A 20,187-nucleotide genomic window follows, 5' to 3' on the forward strand; every position below is an offset into this window, starting at 1 on the left:
CCAAGGCTTGTGTGCTTTCTCCTCTTCACACACCATAAGGGTTATTTAACTAGTAAGTCATTTTGCATAGTGTCTCTCTATGGCCGTTTCTACACTAGCCCCAAACTTTGAAATTGCCATGCAAATGGCCATTTCGAAGTTTACTAATGAAGCGCTGAAATACATGTTCAGCGCTTCAGTAGCATGCGGGCAGCCACAGCACTTCAAAATTGATGCGCCTCGGTGCCGCGCGGCTCATCCCAATGGGGCTCCTTTTCGAAAGGACCCCGCCTACTTCGAAGTCCTCCTTAAAATATTTTTTTTATTAAAATATTATTTTAAGGGGGACTTCGAAGTAGGCGGGGTCCTTTCGAAAAGGAGCCCCATCGGGACAAGCCGTGTCAATTTCAAAGTGCAGCGACCGCCCACATGCTAATGAAGCGCTGAATATGTATTTCAGCGCTTCATTAGTAAACTTTGAAATGGCCATTTGCATGGCAATTTCAAAGTTTGGGGCTAGTGTAAAAACGGCCTATGTGAATTCCTTTAAGTGTGCCTGATGATATCAGGCTAGAACCAAGGAAGAGTTATTGTGACATCACCCAGACAAATAGGATAGTCTCATGTCTTAGTGACATATTCCATTTGTCCCTCTGCTGTTGAGCTAACAGCTGGAAAAACTGAACCTCCAACTACTGAAAGAACAAGGAAACTAAACAGGCTTACCCTGTAGTTCAGCTTGAAACTATTAGAAGCTTTAAAAGCCTTTTTATTAGTTCAGGAAAACTACCAGCTCTTAAACATGCAGGATTCATCATCATCATCGTCGTCATTATTGTCAGGAAGCACTTATGAATCTGAAACAGATTCAGAACCCAAACCTAAATCTGCAACTTCTAAATTGGAACTCACTATCAGTTCTCTCTCTGAAATCTCCCCCTCAGTGAAGAACATACTGGACAAAATTGATGCTGCACAGCTGGACAGAGCCAGGAAGGTATGTGTTGACACAAAACACCTGATCTTTGGGGGTGCTGAATGCCTTCTGTGTGAGCAGGACACAAAGGAGATAAACCCTTTTTATAGGACATGCACAACAGATAGGTAGGAGGTCTCAAATTTTATGCCCCCACCAGGTATTCCCATTAGGAGTCTTGAGCTGCATTCCAATTTTAGTAAATGTTTCATGTCCACTGCCAGTTGGCTTTATCAGCCATTTGAAGGGCTGAATATTTGCTCCCTGATAGTTGTCATTTAAAGAGACATGATCCCCAAGAACTATTAAATACTTCCATTTGTGCTGTGGAGACCCACTGTAGCTGGGTTGTATTCCTAGATCATCCTGTTATGATAGCATCCAGATATCCTGAAACCAGAATCTTATTGTGCTGTGCAGCACATAATGAGAAGCAGGTTCTGCCCTGAAGAGCTTACAGTATGAATAGATAAGTCAAAAACTGTGAGATACAGGTAGCATTATCTCACAGATTTAAGTGAGTTTCCCCCAGATCACACAGGGTGCACTGAGTTCCAGTCCAGTGCATTTACTTACCTGAACTTGAGGTCCTGATATGAAGGGTGTGTGACAGGGCTACCCTTGCTCCTGGGTTCCAGGCCTCTGCATAGTCTAACCCCACAGCCAGGATACCATTGCCCTTCTCAAGAGGGGGAGGAGGATGGGGAATGGGGGGAACCTGGGCCCCACCCACTCATTGCAGGTTCTGGCCCAGGAACCCTCTGTGGCTGCTAGTGGGGGGCAGGGAAAGGCTCTTATCATCATGAAGACTGCAATTCTTCCCTGGGCCACTTCCCCAAGAGAATCTTCCCTCCTTTACCTCCTCCAGGTAGTAGCCATAACAGCAGCATATGCCCCCTCCTGGTTTGGCTCCTCCTCAGGGATCAGCCTACTTGGCCTTACACCAAATCCCAGTGCCCCCTGGGCAGGAGCTTGAGCCCCTTACAACTGAGCACTCCTCTCCCTCTCTGCTGCCCCTAGAAAACTTGTTTTGTTTTGGTTTTTTTTGGCTCTTTCTCATCTCTTCTACAACCTCTTCTATCATTTTCTTCTCCCCTCCCAGGCAAAGGGTTCTTTTAAAAGGCAGGCTTAAGTGGGACCAGCTGGCCCCAATTGGCTCAAGGTGGCTTCCTCTCCAGCTGCTTACACTCTGCTTGTTTTCCTGCCCTGCCTTTTCCTCTTCTTCTTACCCCCTCCCAGCCTTACCTTGCCACAGGTGTTACAGAAACAGTATTGTTAAGGCCCAATCCTGTCTCTTTAGGAGGTTTCTAAGCAACTGTTTGTAATTCTGGACAATGTGAACCGGGCATGTGACCATTTCAAAGGGCATGAACGGATGGACCCAGAGATGGAAGAACAGTTCTTCCTGTCTAACACTTGTGCTGAGAGGAAACGGAGAGCACTTCTATTGGAGAAAGTAGTCATCTTGCTTAAAGCCAGCACAGCTCAAGGAAAAGATTTAATGTTTGTTCTGGAGTCATTCAAAGAATGGGGTAAGTTAATGGAGAAAGATGGTGGTTGCTGGTATGCTTCAAAGTATAAGTAGAGCCATTGCTGTCATCTTTAGGGATGTTTGGAACCAACTGGCTGCTATCTCTATCACAGAGTCGGTGAAAAACCTGAATCCCAAAGCTTCTGAACTTTGGGGAAGTTTTGAGCTGGATTCCAACTTTATAGTTTAAGTCCATTATGACTTTTGGATGATCACCCATACTGGTAAAAGATTCAGTCATTGCCTTCTGTTATAACCTTGAGGTGCTTTATGGCTGTGCTGCTATGGCTCAGATCCCAAACACCACTAGGTTTCCCATATATTCTGGCTTCCGCTGGGCTCCTCCTTCCATTCAGATGACACCAACAGTTCTTCTAGTCCCATGTCTCCCAAATCTATCCTTAGAGATTGTCCCTCAGTTTCTAGATTAAAACTTCAGCTTCAAGACTCATTTTGAAATCACTTTTTTTTTACCGTTTCTTCCTTTTTAGACTATGGTGACTCCATTAACTTGAATGGTCTATCATTGTCCTCTCCTGGGCTTGACAATGAGTGGGAATTTGAAGTTGGTATAATGTAGCAATTGTCTTGGCAGTAGACTATTCCTGCCTGATTGCTTCTTTGCCCTGTTGTGAGGTGATGCTCAATTTGCAGTTACAATTTACATTTTTTTTGTGTATACAAAACACACATTCGTAATCGTGGTCTATATTTAGGTCTCGTAATGGCCATCAAGTTCAGAACATTATGGCTGGGCCTACACAGTACAGCTTTCCCAGCAGATCCATGCTAATGAGCAGCCTCGAAATTGCAAGTGGCAGCTCATTAGCATGGTCCCATGGCTCATTAGCATAGCTGCACAAGAGAGCTCAGTCTTGGCACAGGGGGTGCCCTGTGTGAACATGCCCCTGCCAACAAAAAGCCCCTCTATCGCCAGACGCTTATGCCTGCAAAAATCAAACATAAGGGTCTGGCAACAGAGGGGCTTTTTGCTGGTAGGGGCACATCCACATGGCCTCCTTACTGTTGGCACCCCCCTCTTCTAAGACTGAGCTCTTGCACGGCTACGCTAATAAGCAGCCATTTGCAATTTCAAGGCTGCTCATTAGCATGGATCTGCTGGGAAAGCTACACCGTGAAGACCCAGCCTTCAAGTTTTATCATAATCTTACTGGGTATATTTTATAGTACAATGACATAGTGTGCAATCTATTGGTTTCACCGCTTGTCTGGGGAGGTTCAACCTCTCGTTCTCCCTATAGGATCCCCAGACTCCAATTGTAACATCCATCTCTGCTCAAAATCCTGCAGCTTTAGGGAGGGGATGTCCTGATTTATGTGACCATCTTGAATTTAACCTTTGGAATGCTAGGAATCAGATTATTTGCCTTCATGGTTCTCCAGTGAAGGACCAAAGATGAATTATACTGACTTTTAATGCCTGTCACATTCTGTGTGCTCAAACATGATTTCCACCTCCTTCTCCCTACTAAGGCGAGACCCTTTCTTGCCTGCCTCCTTGTCCTTCTCTGAGGTCCTTACTTAACACTGAAATTCTGCCCACGCTACTGAATGGCCGTCCCCACCTCCCTATGTATTTTCCTGTGTTTGTGTGATATGTTACTTCCTTGCACAATTCTGAGATCTTTGTGTGGCCACCCCTCATTGTAGACAGGTCATATATAAATTGCTAAGCACCAGGCTGAGGGCTTTCATTTAATAAGGAAGGGCTTGATTTTTGGCTGGAAAGATGTAACATGAGCTTCATTGCTATTTTTGCTTGGCTCTTTCCAAGATGAAATGTTGTCAGAAGACAAAGAACAAGTAGGAGACACCCCCACTGCCCAGTGGGTCAGTGATATGGAGACCAAGCTGCTGACCTCCCTTGATTATACAGAAAGATGTATAATGCAGCTGATCAATCTCTGCACACCTCTTGTGGAACACAGAAGAAAGAAGAGAAGAAAATCAAGTATGTGTGCCAAATATATTGGAATGAGAAAAGAGGGGGGAAATTTAATATTTCTAATTAATTTGGAGGAGCAAAGATCTGATGCATATGCAGCCAAATTTTCAAAAATGAGGCATGAGGCATTTCAAAATGCTGTCCAGCTGACCATAAAACTTTATTGATTGTACTCCAAGTGTGTTCCCAGTCAGAGGCAAACTAAATAGATACAAATTATTATTATCAGCATTTTAAATACAGGGGACTGAGTGGCAAAGAATCTAGCCTGATGTCAAACAGAGAGTTTGTGGCAGAGCCATAAATTGAAGCCAGAACTTATGAGTTCTAGCCCAGAGCCCACAGGATTGTCCTTTCTTTCATTAAAGACCCTAATTCTCTCCCTTTGTATATCTAACTTTCCCAGTTGTTTCCAAAACCAGCATGTGGAGAGCATGGCGAGAGAAAGTTGTACGGAAACCTCAGGAAGCCCAGCCCTTGAGTCCTGAACAGATGCTAGAAGATGAATCCATAACTCGCTCCAGGACTTCAGAGCTCCTTACCATGTTACAGGAATTGGTAGGATCCACCTTGTTCAACAAAGCAGAAGCTGTGGTAGTCAAATATATAGTGACAATGGTTGTCAATCTCACCAAAGCTTTTACCCTTCAAGCCAAACAGTGCCATGACCTGCAAGCAAAGTATGGTAATTTAGCAATCCAGGAGTCCAGGAAGCATGAAGCTCAATCTGCAAGCCTTCAAAAGGAAGTACAGGTGCTTAATGAGAAAAAGGCATCTCTGGAGGCTCGAGTCCAAAGTTTTGAGCATAAATACAAGATGCTTCTTGCAGAAAATGAGGCAATGAAAAAAGAAGTGCACAACATGAAGGAAAAAGCAGCACTAAAGATGGAATCATCTTTAAGAGACATGACATTTGGGGCCAGGGCTTCTTATGAAAGGAAATCCCAGGAAGATAATGATCTGAGTGGGAAAAAGGATGAGAAGCTGTCAGCTGAAAAGCTGTCATGGAAATCCCAGGCAGAGAAATCCCCCAGTGACATAAGGGAGGCAAAGGTATCAGATAAAAAGCAGCTTCAGAAACCATTGGTGGAGAGACCAGAAGGCACCAGTAACAAACAGGCTTCCAAGCTTCTCGATAAAAAGCTAACATTGAAAGCCTCAGTAGAGAGAGATAAAAAGCTAGGACTGAAAGCCTTGGCAGAGAGGAGTGAAGACACCAGTGACAAACAGAAAGCCCTGACAGAGACATCTCAAGACACTATTGTCAAATGGAATGCAGTCATCCCAGTGGAAAAGCAAGAGACTTCTGGAGACCTGACTGGAGGATGGCATGAACATCCTCTGGACAGTGAACAGTCAAAGATTGCTGACGAATGGGATGTGAACTTCCTGGGTAGAACCCAAAAAGTTGTTAAACAAGTCACTGGTGATTTGCATGAGATCCTGCCAGATGAACATGAACTCAAGGCTGACAGTGAAGAAGCAACAGAAAGAGACCCATTGGCTTGGGAGCCTAAGAAAGGAAAGCAGCAGAAGGAAAGCCTGTACACTAAGGAGTCGCATACAAAAATCCCTAGCAGCAGAAGCAAGCTGGACCCATCCACAGCTCTGTATGGGTTTAATTCAGCTATTCTGACTTACCTCGAGCAAAAGATGGACAGTTCTATACCTTCTCTCCCTCCTGGGCAGAGACACGCGGAGAGGATGCTGCCAAAGGACCCAGAAGCCCAAAGGCTCTACGTGGCATTGGAGAGGAAACTGGAAGAATGTTTCTCAAAAATGAAGATGAACTATTCTAGAAACTTAGAGGAACATAAGCTTCCAAGGAGCCTAGTGCTGACTGAAGGACATGATAAGGAAGCAGAGCCACCCTTAAAGATTCTTCCTGCAATCTTCGTTCCAGAGAAAGAAGTCCCTGTTCCCTCTGACCAGTTGAGCGACCTCGACAGGCCCTTTTTGGAGTCCAAAATTCCTGTGATCTCACAATGGGGACTCCCTGAAACACTATGGAAGGCGCCTACTAACTCCATGCATGCTCCATTTCTCAAGCAATGGCAGCAGGAATGGCAGCAACAGCCACAGGAGCAATGGCAGAAGGGGGAGCAGGAGCAGTTTCAGAAGATACAGGAGGACCAGCAGTATCAGGTGCAATGGCAGTCACCACGGTCTCAGCAACAGCTGCTAGGTGTGAAAGACAAGGTGGAGGTAGAGCAGTTGCAGCAGGAGGCGCTTCAGTATGAGGAGCAGGAGCCACTGGAGGAAGGGCAGAAAGAGTGGCAAGATAAGCAAAAGCAGCAGAAGAAGCAGCTGGAGGAACAAGCTGAGGAGCCAAGGCTGCAAGAGGAGCAGCAGAGGATACCTCATCAATGTCAGGAAAAGCAGCAGCAGGAAACATATGAGAAGCGTCAGAGGCTGTGGCAGCAGCAGGAGGAGCAGGAAGAGCAGCAGAGGCTGTGGCAGGAGCAGGAACATGTGGTGCAGGCGAGACACTGGCAGCAGCAGATGGAGGAGCATGAGAAGCAGCGGCAGCTCTGGCAGCAGGAGCAGGAACAACATGACCTTCAACTCAGGCGGTGGCAACAGCAGGAGCTGAAGCAGGAGGAGCAAGAGAGGTTATGGCAGCAGCAGTGGCAGGAGCAGCTACAGCAGTTGCATGAACAAGAACTACAGCAAAAGCAGAAGCACGAGGAGCAGGAGCAATATCTGATACCAAGGCCTAAACCAATTCCCAGGTGCAGAGAGTCTGCGACCCTGGAACAGTTGACAAAACAGATCCCACTAAAGCCAAGGAGAGAGATTGCAAAGGAGGAGGTCCTACTGTATGAATATTTCCAGCCTTCTGCCCAGCAGATGGTTCCCACTCAGAGCAAAGTATCGCTGCAAGCTCAAGCTGGGTCCACAGATCAAACTAGCTGGCTCCCCACATTAGCTCGGAAAACCAGAGTGAAGAGCTTTGTGCCATCCAGCGTGTCAGAGAAGCGGTACTGGGTGGATGTGGAGGCACAGAGGGAGAACCTGGTGCTGCTGGGCCAAGCAACCCGAAAAAGCGGGCTACCCCCACACCTACACATGCAGGCAAAGGAGGTTATCATTGAGACCCTACACATTGATGAGGAGAGGCTGTCTCTGCTCTTCCACAAATACATCTCCTTCTGCCGCCTCCAGCATGTCAGGTACCAATATATGTAGACTATTGGTATGCAGATGGGGTCAAATTCTTGCTATGAGCTTACTCCTGCTGCTATCAAAGCCAGTGTGGGCCTATCCATAAAGTTCAATGGGAGCTGGACTTTACACAGACAACATTCCTATTAAAGCCAATGGGGCATATCCTGAGGTCCTTATGAAAGCCTTGCTCAGACCACAGATGTTATGGCAGCTGAGGAATAAATAAGGTGCACGCATACCTAATTCGTGCCCCCTTCCATCCCTGGAATGCCACACACACACACAAACATACCAACCCACCCTGGAATATCCTTGCACCTGGAGCTCTTGTGAGTGGGCTCTTTCACCAGGATATTAATGAAAGGATAGCTACTTTGCAGCCTCTTGTTCAGCTGTTCTGCAGGGCAATAAGGATGGGGTTCAGTGGATCAGATACTGATTGGTCCTGAGCATGCATAGCATCCATTAAAGTCTGCTTCTGTTGATCTAAGTGGTCAGATTCTCTCTGATCTCACAACAGGATTGTGCAAATTGAGCTCAGCATCTCTCAGGATTTGCTTCAGTTGATCAATAGACCATTTGCTGTAGTTCAGTTGCAGTTCTGGATGTTCAATGCCTCTTGGGATTTGTCCCTAAATCAGTCAGATCAACCTATCATCTCTCTTATTTTTGGAGGGTGGAAATATAAAGGGTCAAAGCAGCACAAAGGAAATTCCACATGGTCTCATCACATAGTGATATGAATGTGGTTTCTATGCTCTCAAATACAAAGGCTGAGATCTATGGTACAGAGTTGAGAGAAAAACCTGTTCTCAGAATTACAGATGGATCAAATCCAAAAGGTAATGATTAATTCAAAGGTTGAGTGATAGATGCATGGTTGTCTGGAACTATCTCTAATTAAAAGAGATACAAAACATAGTACTGCAACAACTAGAAATTAAGATGATGGGGCCATAGAAAAGCTGAGATGGCTGGATGTATGGCTAAGCAGAACCCTAAACTCAAAGTACTGCCTCCCCCATTTCCAAATCCTTCCCCACTCACTTGCTAACACAATAAGCACCAATCTATGAAACTGGGTCCTTTAGTTTCTCTTCTGTTTTGGAGAGAAAACATTTCTCAATTTAATTTTTTCTTTCTATTCCAAGACAAAGCTTAATGTTCCGATTGGAAGCTGCCAGAACTGTAAATGATGGTGCTGAAGTCCGTAACTTGTATGCATATGTGGAGAAGGTGGATGCTTACCAGAAGAAGGTCCTTCAGAGCTGGGTGGGCAAACAGAAAGCAGCAGAGCAGGCACGTCGACACTGCCTTGGCAAGATGATCTCCTTGTTTGCCCAGGTGAGTTTTGGAGGTGAAGTTCTCATCTTGGTACCGTTCCCACAGATAACCCTGCTGGCATCACTGGTATAATCAAGAGAAAAGAGTGGCCCCTGGTTCTATTAGTCACTTTTGTTTCTAAAATTAGAAATATCCATTGGGATAACAAGAGAGAAACTGCATTTAAGGGGTTAGGGTGACAGTTTCCCTGTTCAGAAAAGCCAGGACGAAGGTGTACTCTCAAAAGGCATAAGTGGGATTTACATAGTGCATCAGCCTGGCTTTGCCTGTCTACACAGGAGTGGATGTCACCTTTACTGATACTTCCCATCTATCCTCAAATACTAGTTTCGTAGAGAATGGGAAGGGTGTTGAGAATCAATTGTGGGTGCAAAGGAGAGAGATGGTCCAGAGACTGGGAGACTAGCTCAGGATTTGGTTCAGTACCCTGCTCTACCACAGACTTCCTGGGTGATTTTTGCACAACTCATTTAGGATATGTATGTTTCAGATACCCATCTGCAAACGGGACTACTAACACCAGATAGGGGTGCTCTGAGGACAAGTACTTCCTCAGATTTCTTTTGGCCCAGTCTTCCAATCCTCATTCTTATCTTCCCAGATCATTAATGAAGATGTTAAACAAAACCTGCCCCAGGACTGACCCTTGGAGAACTCTTCTTGATAATGGCTGCCAATTAGACATTGAGCTCTATCTGTTTAGTCCAACAATCTAGTCAGCTTTCTGCTAACCTTATAATCCATTCATCCAAGCCATATTACTTTCATTTACTGGCAAGAATACTATGGGAGACAATATAAAAAGCTTGTCTAAAGTCTAAGTATGTCACATGCACCGCTTTCCTCTTATCTATAGAGCCAATTATTTCATTATAGAAGGCAGTATATTGGTCAGGCATGACCTGCCCTTGTTGAATCCATGTTTACTGTTCCTGATCACCTTCCTCTACTCTAAGTGGCTCAAAGCAGACACCTTGAGGACATGCTCCATGATTTTTCCAGGGCCTGAGGTGAGGTTGACCAGTCTGTAGTTCCCTGGATTCATCTTTTTTAAAAGGCAGGTGCTGCATTTGCCTCTTTCGAATCATCTGAGATCTCCCCAGATCGCCACAAGTTTTCAAATTAACAACCAATGCTCCTGCAATCACATCAGCCATCTCTGTCAACACCCTCAAGGCATTAGATCCAGCCCCATGGACTTGTGTACGTCCAGCACTTCTAAAGTCTTTAACCTTTTCTTTCACTACTGAGGGCTGCTCACCTCCTCCCTATACTGTGCTGCCCAGTGCAGCAGTCTTGAAGATGACCTTGTCTGTGGAGCCTGGGGCAAAAAAAAGCATTCAGGTCCTACATTTCCCTGACCTTCTTTTTGTTAATAACATACCTATAGAAACCCTTCTTGTTATCCTTCATATCTCTTGCTAGCCGCAATTCCAGTTGTGCTGTGGCCTTCCTGATTTTATACCCTGCATGGCTGAGCAGTGTTTTTATGCTCCTGCCTAGTCATTTGTCCAAGTTGCCACTTCTTGTAAGTTTACATTTTGTGTTTAAACCCACCGAAGATGTCTTTGTTAAGCCAAGCTAGTTGCCTGCCATATTTGATATATTCTTTCTGCACATTGGGATTGTTTGTTCTTGCATCCTCAATAAAGCTTCTTTAAAATACAGCTAGCTTTCCTAGACTTCTTTCCTTTGCACTTTGTACAGAGAAAGTTGCTTCTGTCTTCTGGGAGAAAGACAAACATGGCCCATCCTTTGTAGGTTGCAGCAGCTGATCACTCACTATCCATATTGTCTTCCTTCTAGGAACCTTTTCAGATGTTGTATTTACTGCTCACAGAACCTTGAAAGGCACAAACATTCTGTGGGAATACCTCCCAGGCAAACTTCCTGCTGTTTGCTGCTCACTCACAAGTGGCTGCTTTTTAATAAGGTTGCTGGCTTGAAGCGGTTGACTTGGCTCAAAACTTTCCTTTCAATCAACCACTTAAGGCCTACCTGAAACAAAACACTCTCAATTCACTCTTTTCAAACAAACAAACACACTGGGTCAAAATCATACTTTTTAAACAAACACATGGTCAAACATCCCCTGCAGTTTGCTCCAGACAAACAAATAGTCACAGCAGAGAGCTGCTCAGATAGTCACGTCACCAGCTCATGACACAGTCCCCATGTGGCACTCACTGTAGCTCCTCTTGGGCCATTCCCAAGCAAACTTCCTCAGTTTGCAACTGGCTGCTTTTTTTATAAGGCTGCTGGCTTGAACCAGTTGGCGTGGCTGAACGCCTTCCCTCCAATCAGCCGCTCAAGACCTACCTGGAACAAAGCACTCTCAACTCTCACTTTTCAAACAAACTACTACACTGTCAAATAGTCACACTTTTCAAACAAACCAACAAAGAAACACGCTCTGAGGACAATCGCTGCAGCTAGCTCCAGTCAAACAAATGGTCACAACAGACAGCTGGGATATTCACTCCACCAGCTCAAAACCCAGCCCCCTGATGCAGCATTCATTTAATGTCCTTCTTGATGGTTCCAATGGAAGCTCCCTCTGTTTACCTGTCCTCTGTTGTTATTGAGACAGTTTGATTTGTTTGGGACATCTGTAGTTAACCAAGGACTGGCTGGAACTGGTTAAAAGCTTCCCCTTTAGTCAGTCTAGTAGTGTGCCAGGAGTGATGGAAGGAGGATGTGCTGCAGGAGAGCAGGAACTATAGAAACACTGTCAGGTATCAGATGGAAACTCTGCAGGTTGAGAGGTGAGGGGCAGGGAGAGCCCTGCTGTGTCCAAGCCTTCTGAAGGGGGCTTGCTTTCCCCACGCCTGCCAGTGGCTTGCCTATGATGCAAATGGCTTAGTAGGTAGAGACTTTTGCCTCTGGAAAGACCCAAGGCAGCAGAAGGGCTACTGTGAGTCTCTTGGGCACACACTAAAAATTGCCAAGTGCAGAACTCTTAGGGGCCTGACAAGGGACTTATCCACAGTATACAGATTAATTGGACCACATTCTCCTTCTCCACAGCTCAGTTTTACCTGTTGTGGCCCATATGTTAATCATGTTATTTCTGAATTCAGGTGAGAGAAGGGAATGGGGAAACACTGACAGCTGGAGTGTTTGGTTGATAGCAGTGTTCCCTGTAAGCTGTGTGCTAGGATGGCCACCCAGGAGAGACACGGATGATGCTCAGCTGATGAGCAGAGTGCCCACAGTGCCTACAGCTGGCAATGTCTATTTCTATTGGAGGCATACATCCAAATGTGCCTGGGTGCAAAAACAAAATGTATTCTTTACATGGGTGATTAAAAATTAGAGGGAACATTGGTTGACAGCTCCTTTTCTTTGTTGTTGCATTAGCTCCGTCTGAACTCTGAACTCCACCTCAACAGCCCATCTCCTCTGATGATCAAAGCAGTGGATGAAATGAAGGAGTTCCAGTACTCAATCCATGCCATGTCCAAATCCCCTGGATATCCAAGCCCCCTGGCAAGTGTGAAGAAAGTCAGAGAGTTTATGCATCCGGCTGGAGTCAGGTATATGGAGGGCTGGAAATGTTGAAGGCAGCCCTTATGAACCTTCCTCTGCTACTGCACCCAACTGTGGTCAATTCTCAGGCCTGCCTTAGGGGCCTGATCCTGTGAGGTGCTGGTTGACCCCTCTGAGATGCTGAGTACCCCCAGCTCTCACTAATTTTTGTGAAGATGCTCGGCTTCTACCAGGATCAAGCCCTGAGAGCCCCATCATTCCACTTGGCCTCTCTACCTTTCACTGTCTCATTCTTTCAAGACCTCCATCCATAGACTCCCTGTGTTCTCATCCTGACATTTCAGCTTTTTCCCTTTCTCTCTGTTCTTGTTCTGTGGCTAAGCAGAGGACTTCCATCTCCATGGCTGCCAACTACAATGTGAAGCCTAATCCCCCTGGGCAACCTCAGTTGCTACTCAGCCAAGTCCTGCTGTTGACTCAAGCAAACTGCCTTTGGAGTCTTTCTCACTTTCACCTCCCCCTGAAGTCCTTTGAACACTGGGCCATGAATGTAGGTGCTTAAATATGGGTTTAAATGCCTAGCTTTAGGTGCCTGTTTTAACATTTTGGGCTGAGTCAGGAGCCCTTGGCTTGGCCTACCATGCTACTGTCTAAATAGATTTATAATGAAGTAGTTTTTATCATTTCTAAATTATCACATTCTTGTGCTCCTGCAGTGAGCAGGTTTGTGACCAGATGGAGTCAGTATGGAGGACAGATGTCATCTCTCACAGTTACCCTATTGTTCCAAAACCCCCTGTGTCTCTGCTCTGGTCTCAGGCTGGTGGTTTCCCAGATATCCCTAGGTTTCTGGAACTGGATGTGAGCTCAGTTAGGAGCAAACCGCTTAGGACTTTGCAGACACGGTAAGAAGCTGTGTATTTTATTTTACCGTAGTTGGCAGAGGGAACTATGCTGTAATAATATGATCAACCTTTGCAAATATTAATGAGTTGAACTTACAGGTGAATTAGAAACATGTTTCCCCATTTCACATATGGGGAAAATGAAACACTGAGGGGAAAGCAAGGCAGTATCAGAGCCTGAAATAGACCCCCAACTCTTGTGACTCCCAGTAAAGTGTCATAACCATCAGACCCATCCTATCCCTCTTTACATGCTGAATGGGATTTCTTTTTTGACTGAAGCCACACTGTCTCCTTGGTTTTATGCAGCAGAAAAAAAATGTATTTGAGCAGGGGGTGGGCAGAGGAAGATGGGAGAGGGCATATGAGGGAGAGGAGGGAGGCAGAATGCAAATGTGCTAAGAATGGAGGCCACAAGGAAAGCCAAAATATTATTTTCAGATACAACATTAGAGATATAAGAGTCTCCTTGATATTTGCACATGGATACACCTCTCAGAGTGACTGGGAGTAATAGGTATATACTGAGCTAAGAAAATATCCTAGCATTACTATTAGTAACAGCCCAGCCAGCTCCCCACCACATGGCCTATGTATCTACCTCCCAACTATACCATACTGCCTGTGTTCCTCCACAGCCACAGATCACTACTCTCTGCTAGCTTGGTATATTTCTTCTCCCTGCCAAAAACTTTGGCAGCATGCTGGTGTTGCCTTCTTCCAGCAACTTCTTAGAACTTTTGCAACAGCCTGTTGGTACAGCCAGGTTCATGTTCAACTTCTGTTGTTCCTCGTTCCTGCTGGTGGTGCTCTGAGCTATCTGAGCAGGGGACAAAAGTTCACTTCAATGAATGGGGGGAGAAGCACACTAAAATGTGGTGATGACCAGCTGAGAAAGGCAAGACATTTGTTCCTCATGGTCTAAAAAAGCTTGCATGGATTAAAAGGACTAGCTAAGCTCTTGCAATTCCAGACAGTTGTATGGCTCCACTGCCACAGTGCCAAACCCCTGAGGATAGGCAGAAATATGATTTAAAAAAAAACCTCTTCTCTCAGTCACAGACCAGTAGAGCTGATTCTCAAACCCATGAGCTAGGGAGTAGGTGATTTGGGTTGAAAATGCCTCCCTTATCTCATGATTTGTGCTGAAATTGCTGCTGCGTTTGTCTGGGCTAGAGAGTTGAGCTAATGTCTCTCCATGAATGGCCTGTAGATGTCTCTGTTTAGTCACATATCTAAAAGCGTCCTTGTGTTCAGAATGACAGTGGCTGCAGTGAATTTGTCCCCCCAACCTTTAACCTTGTTTCATTGCAACACGTGCAGGGGATCTCATTGCATTTACTCAGTTAAAGTGATCACAGGAATGCAAGGTAGTTGAGTGGAAAGAACCTCTGGAAGAAAACAGAACTGGGCACACCTTCTCCAACATTCACTGAATGCCTCTTACGCAAACAAATCACACGGCCACAGTACGCATAGAATCCAGTCATCTCTGGTTTGAAGGACAACAGTCAGGCTGTTCAGCATGCAGAGTGGGGGGGTTGAGAAATGTTTGACAATCCCTGACTCTTGTGAAGAGTTCTGTGGGATCTTCTTGGTCATATTGTGTTTAACATTTTTATCAATAACCTAAAAGAAAACATAGAATCATCACTGATAAAGTTTGCAGATTACACCAAAACTCAGGGAGTGGTGATCTGGAACTCTTTGTAAACTGGGCATAAACAATATGCCTTTTAATATGGCTAAATGTAAATGTCTGCATGTAGGAACAAAGAATTTAGCCATAGTTACGGGAGAAAGGAGAGAGTCAGAAAGAGTTGGGGTTTGTAGTAGAAATAATCAGCTGACCATGATATAGCTTGGAGGGCCAAAGACTGAGAGAGCAAAAGAGACAGTGATGTTAAAGCACTGCTTTAGCAGCTCTTGAAGGCTAGGTTTCTTAAAATGCTAGGGGTTCTTACTGGTATGCTGTAGGAGTGCTGCTAGAATTCTTTTTTCAGTTCTGGTGCCAACACTATAAAAGGATATTGCTAAATTGGAGTGGGTTTGTAGAAGTATCACAAGAGTTACTAAAAATTGGACAGTCACAGAGAGGTAGCTGTGTTGAAGATATAGACTAACACGGCTACTTCTCTGTGACTATTCACCATGCAAGGCACTACATTGAGCCATTTGGAATGGAAATCCATCAACTATATGAAAAAACTCACACAGATTCAAACAGACATCTTTCTCTCCAAGTGCAAAAATATGGACATCATACCAAAGCGACTGAACGTGAAAAAACCATTACAATCAACATACTACACTGACTATAATGAGATCTTTTTTGTTTTGTAAAGGTTGAAAAACATGCTTTATAGTGATAGACTCCAGAAGGTTAATCTATTTAGATTAACAAAGCAAAGGCTAAAAAACAACTGAGTCACAGTCTATACCTTCTTGGGGAACAAATATTTAATAATGGGCTCTCCAGTCTTACAATAAAATGCACTAAAGGACCCAATGGTTGGAAGTTGAAAGTTGAAGCTAGATAAATTCAGACTAGACATAAACTGTAGATGTTTATCAGCCAAAGTAATTAACCATTGGCACTGTTTACCAAGTGTTGTGGTGGATTCTCCATCACTGACAAATTTTCAATCAAGATTGTGTGTTCTTCTGAGAAATATGATGTAGAAGTTCTCTGGCCTGTGTTCTACTACCCAGCAGAGTAGATAGAAGAAATTATCCCTTTTGGGTCTGGGATCTATAATGCCAACAAAGGGCAGGCAGTATCTATGGTTTCAGGGGTCCCTACGTAGTAAAGTGTATGATAGCCAGGTCACCTGTCTTGAAAGTCTCCTGCAGAGTCCCTTAGAGTTGGAATCCATCATTCTAGTTATTTTAGTCATGTTGCTCAAACTAGAAAACCTTCCCTTGTGAGGGCAATGAGAGTATCAGTCTTATGGGACTGGGAATGAATCTTACCAGCCACAAGAAGCGAACACAGTAAAAGAACAGACCTGCCCCGACTCCAATGCTCAAATCTCGCTGGCATTCTGCATGCTCAGCTGGTGGGGCAGGGGGAAGTGGTGGATCTTAAAGGCCAAGGAGTCTGAGGCTTTTTCCCTTTTGGAAGCTGATACATTGGTAGAGCATGAAAAGATCCCCAAACTTGGAAGGGACAGAAGAATCATTTGTGATTCAGCAGACTTTGTGGTGGTGAAAGATGTAGATTTTAATCTTGTAGGCTAAATAGGCACGTCAGGACAAGGTTACCCACTAACTCACCTTTTTGTCCTGTCCCCCCCAATGCTCAGCCTGTCTGTGAATGTTGTCTGCCATTGTCATGAATTCTCAGTGAGGATAGGATTTACATTACAGTGAATTAAGTAATCCAGGCCCATTTGACAGATTAAATTCCTGCATGGGTTGTGGGGTCCTGCTGACATAGTCCAATGCAGGTTTCACTGACCAGTGTCTCTAAGATGTGTGCATAAGAATGAGAGAGAAGCAAATTTAAGTGCAATAAAAACAGCACAAGAAATTATAACAAAATATGCAGACGAGAGGATAGTCTGGATGTTTCTACACAGCAAAATTATTTCAAAATAGAAGTCACTATTTCAAAATAACTATCCTAGAATCTACACAACACAATTGCTATTTCGAAATAATTTTGAATGCCTCATTTCAAACTGGTAAAACTCATTGTATGAGGAATAGCACCTCTTTCAAGAATAGGGGCAGTTTAGAAAGGAAATAGAGCTATTGGATGCACTATATTTCGAAATAGGCTTCATTGTGTGTAGAGGCTCCATTTCCAAAAGCATTTTGTGTGTGGCTGTGATATTTTGAAATAAGCTATTCTGGAATACCTCTTCTGGAAGAATTTATCTGGGGGTGTGTCTACATTTGCATCTCTCTTTTGAAAGAGGTATGCAAAGCAGGTAAATAGAAAAAGCAAATGATAAACTTACATATCCAGCGCCTCATTTGCATATTCTAATTTCAAAAGCTTCTTTCGAAAGAGAGCCATTTATTTAATGGGAAGAAGGATTCTTTCAAAGATGGGATTTACTTTAGAAAGAGCAGCGTCTACACTGGCTTTCTTCTTTTGAAAGAAGCTTTTGAAATTATAATATGCAAATGAAGTGTTGAATATGCAAATTTATACCTCATTTGCATTTTCAATTTACCTCCTTTGCATACCTCTTTCGAAAGAGAAATGCAAGTGTAGACACACCCTGGGAGTAATGCTATTGTGTAGACATAGCCTCTGTGGGCTTTTTCATGCTGTGCAGTGGACACCAAAGGGATTTCTGACAGTGTGAACTTAGACTCAGGACAGAAAAGCAGTCCTTTAGCACTTTAAAGACTAACAAGACAATTTATTAGGTAATGAGCTTTCATGGGACAGACCCACTTTTTTTAGATCTGAAGAAGTGGGTCTGTCCCACAAAAGCTCATCACCAAATAAATTATTTTGTTAGTCTTTAAAGTGCTAAAGGAGTGCTTTTCTGTTTTGTGCAGATACAGACTAATACTTCTACCTCTCTGTGACTATTCACCATTAGAGAGACAAGGTGGGTACAGTAACATCTTTTACTGCACCAGCCTTTGTTGGTGAAAGAGTCAAGGTTTCAAGCTACACAGAGCTCCTCTTCGAGCCTGGGAAAGGTGCTAAGAGTGTCACAGCTAAGTACAAGATTGAACAGATAATTTGCTATACATAGTTAACACATATGCTAAGCAATGTTCCCTCTAGCCTTTTTTCCATCCATGTGCAGACTTTCTCTATGCATGGCTACGTCTGCACTAGCCCCAAACTTCAAAATGGCCATGCAAATGGCCATTTTGAAGTTAAATAATGAAGCACTGAAATGCATATTCAGCGCTTCATTAGTATGCAGGCGGCCGTGGCACTTCGAAATTGACGTGGCTCGCCGCCGCACGGCTCGTCCAGACGGGGTTCCTTTTCGAAAGGACCCCGCCTACTTTGAAGTCCCCTTATTCCTATGAGCAAATAGGAATAAGGGGACTTCAAAGTAGCTGGGGTCCTTTTGAAAAGGAGCCCCGTCTGGATGAGGCGTGCGGCAATGAGCCACGTCAAGTTCGAAGTGCTGCAGCCGCCCGCGTGCTAATGAAGCACTGAATATGTATATCAGTGCTTCATTAGTAAACTTTGAAATGGCCATTTGCATGGCCATTTCGAAGTTTTTGGCTAGCGTAGACACAGCCTGGCTGTTGTAGTTAATCAGCACTTCAGGACTGGTCTTTTTGTTTATGAATGTCAGTCACTAATGCCCCTAATTCTTACATATGTACAACCCCATTGGCTTTAGATGCAGGACTGGGCCTGGCGTACCCATTAAATAATTAATATTTTGTAACAATAAGCTTGTCTTTTTTTCAGAGTCCAGAATCTTCCCAGATGGAAAACATATGGACACAAGTAAACACCCCAGGTGTAAATATATAGGATATTCCATACACAGTTTAATGCACAACAAAAATGTATGTAGAAAGCAAATAAAATATATCTGTATTTTTTTTTTTTCATGGCAATGTGCCTTTACTGTAAAGACTGCTGTCTTTGCTGCAGTCCACTGAGTCTGGCATTGTCAAAGGTTCCCAAGGGATTAGCCCTGAATTCTCAAATTTGTTGGACTCTAGTGCTTCCATTGAAATTCTCTTCCTGCTCAAGAATGTGCTCCTGCACCTTCTCCCCCGCCCCCTCACACACACAGGCTCCTGCCTCCAAACTTTCTCTTATTACCCAAATGAGTGACTGCAACAGAAACAATTGCACCTTCTGTCTCTGTCTATTACAGGGCAAAAATCATGTTTTGTATATACTGAAATCAAGACATTGTATAACGAAAAAGACTGAGCAGCAAGGTATAATGCTGTGTTTTTCAGAGAGTCATTAGCTTAATACAGATTTGGGCTGGACTATGGCAAGCTCTCATTTTGGCAGGTGGGGTTTAAGATGTACAGACCCTTGATTTCAGAAGAGCAGACTTTGACTCCCTGAGAGACCGGATGAGCAGGAAACAAAGATGAAGGGGACATAAGAACATAAGAAGGCTAGGGCACCATACTTTATCCCTGGCTAATAGCCATTTATGGACCTAACCTGCAAAAATTTATCAAGCTCTCTTTTAAACCCTAATAGAGTCCTGGCCTTCACAGCCTCCTCGGGCAAGGAGTTCCACAGGTTGACTGTGCGCTGTGTGAAGAAAAATTTCCTTTTATTAGTTTTGAACCTACTACCCATCAATTTCATTTGGTGTCCCCTAGTTCTTGTATTATGGGAAAAGGTAAATAATTTTTCTATATTCACTTTCTCCACACCATTCATGATTTTATATACCTCTATCATATCGCTCCTCAATCGCCTCTTTTCCAAACTGAAAAGTCCCAGTCTCTCTAGCCTCTCCCCATATGGGACCCGTTCCAAGCCCCTAATCATCTTAGTCGCCCTTTTCTGAACCTTTTCTAATGCCAATATATCTTTTTTGAGGTGAGGAGACCACATCTGCACGCAGTACTCAAGATGTGGGCGTACCATAGTTTTATATAGGGGAAGTATGATATCTTTTGTCTTATTATCTATCCCTTTTTTTAATAATTCCTAACATCCTATTTGCTTTACTAACTGCCGCTGCACACTGCGTGGATGTCTTCAGAGAACTATCCACTATAACTCCAAGATCCCTTTCCTGATCTGTCGTAGCTAAATTTGACCCCATCATGTAGTACGTGTAATTTGGGTTATTTTTTCCAATGTGCATAACCTGACACTTACCCACATTAAATTTCATTTGCCATTTTGCTGCCC

The 20,187-nt window shown here is 44.1% G+C and overlaps 1 protein-coding gene across 1 annotated transcript; it reads left to right on the top strand.

The window, feature by feature from the left end:
* The first annotated feature begins 781 nt into the window (after positions 1-781).
* FAM186A (family with sequence similarity 186 member A) lies at positions 782-12,901 on the top strand. The gene is made up of 6 exons (XM_074980417.1): positions 782-976; positions 2,256-2,487; positions 4,282-4,458; positions 4,859-7,625; positions 8,772-8,964; positions 12,325-12,901. Exons 1-6 carry the CDS (start codon positions 782-784, stop codon positions 12,523-12,525), a joined length of 3,765 nt encoding a protein of 1,254 aa, XP_074836518.1. The 3' UTR covers positions 12,526-12,901.
* The last annotated feature ends 7,286 nt before the right edge of the window (positions 12,902-20,187 follow it).

Source organism: Carettochelys insculpta, chromosome 29 (genome assembly GCF_033958435.1).
Source record: "Carettochelys insculpta isolate YL-2023 chromosome 29, ASM3395843v1, whole genome shotgun sequence".
Taxonomy (NCBI): domain Eukaryota; kingdom Metazoa; phylum Chordata; order Testudines; family Carettochelyidae; genus Carettochelys; species Carettochelys insculpta.

Excerpts from the sequence above, each read along its gene's own strand:
- FAM186A (XM_074980417.1), top strand. The coding sequence starts at position 782 with ATGCAGGATTCATCATCATCATCGTCGTCATTATTGTCAGGAAGCACT. Across the intron at positions 2,488-4,281 it reads GGAGTCATTCAAAGAATGGG|ATGAAATGTTGTCAGAAGAC; the intron begins GTAAGTTAATGG and ends GCTCTTTCCAAG. Across the intron at positions 8,965-12,324 it reads TGATCTCCTTGTTTGCCCAG|CTCCGTCTGAACTCTGAACT; the intron begins GTGAGTTTTGGA and ends TTGTTGCATTAG.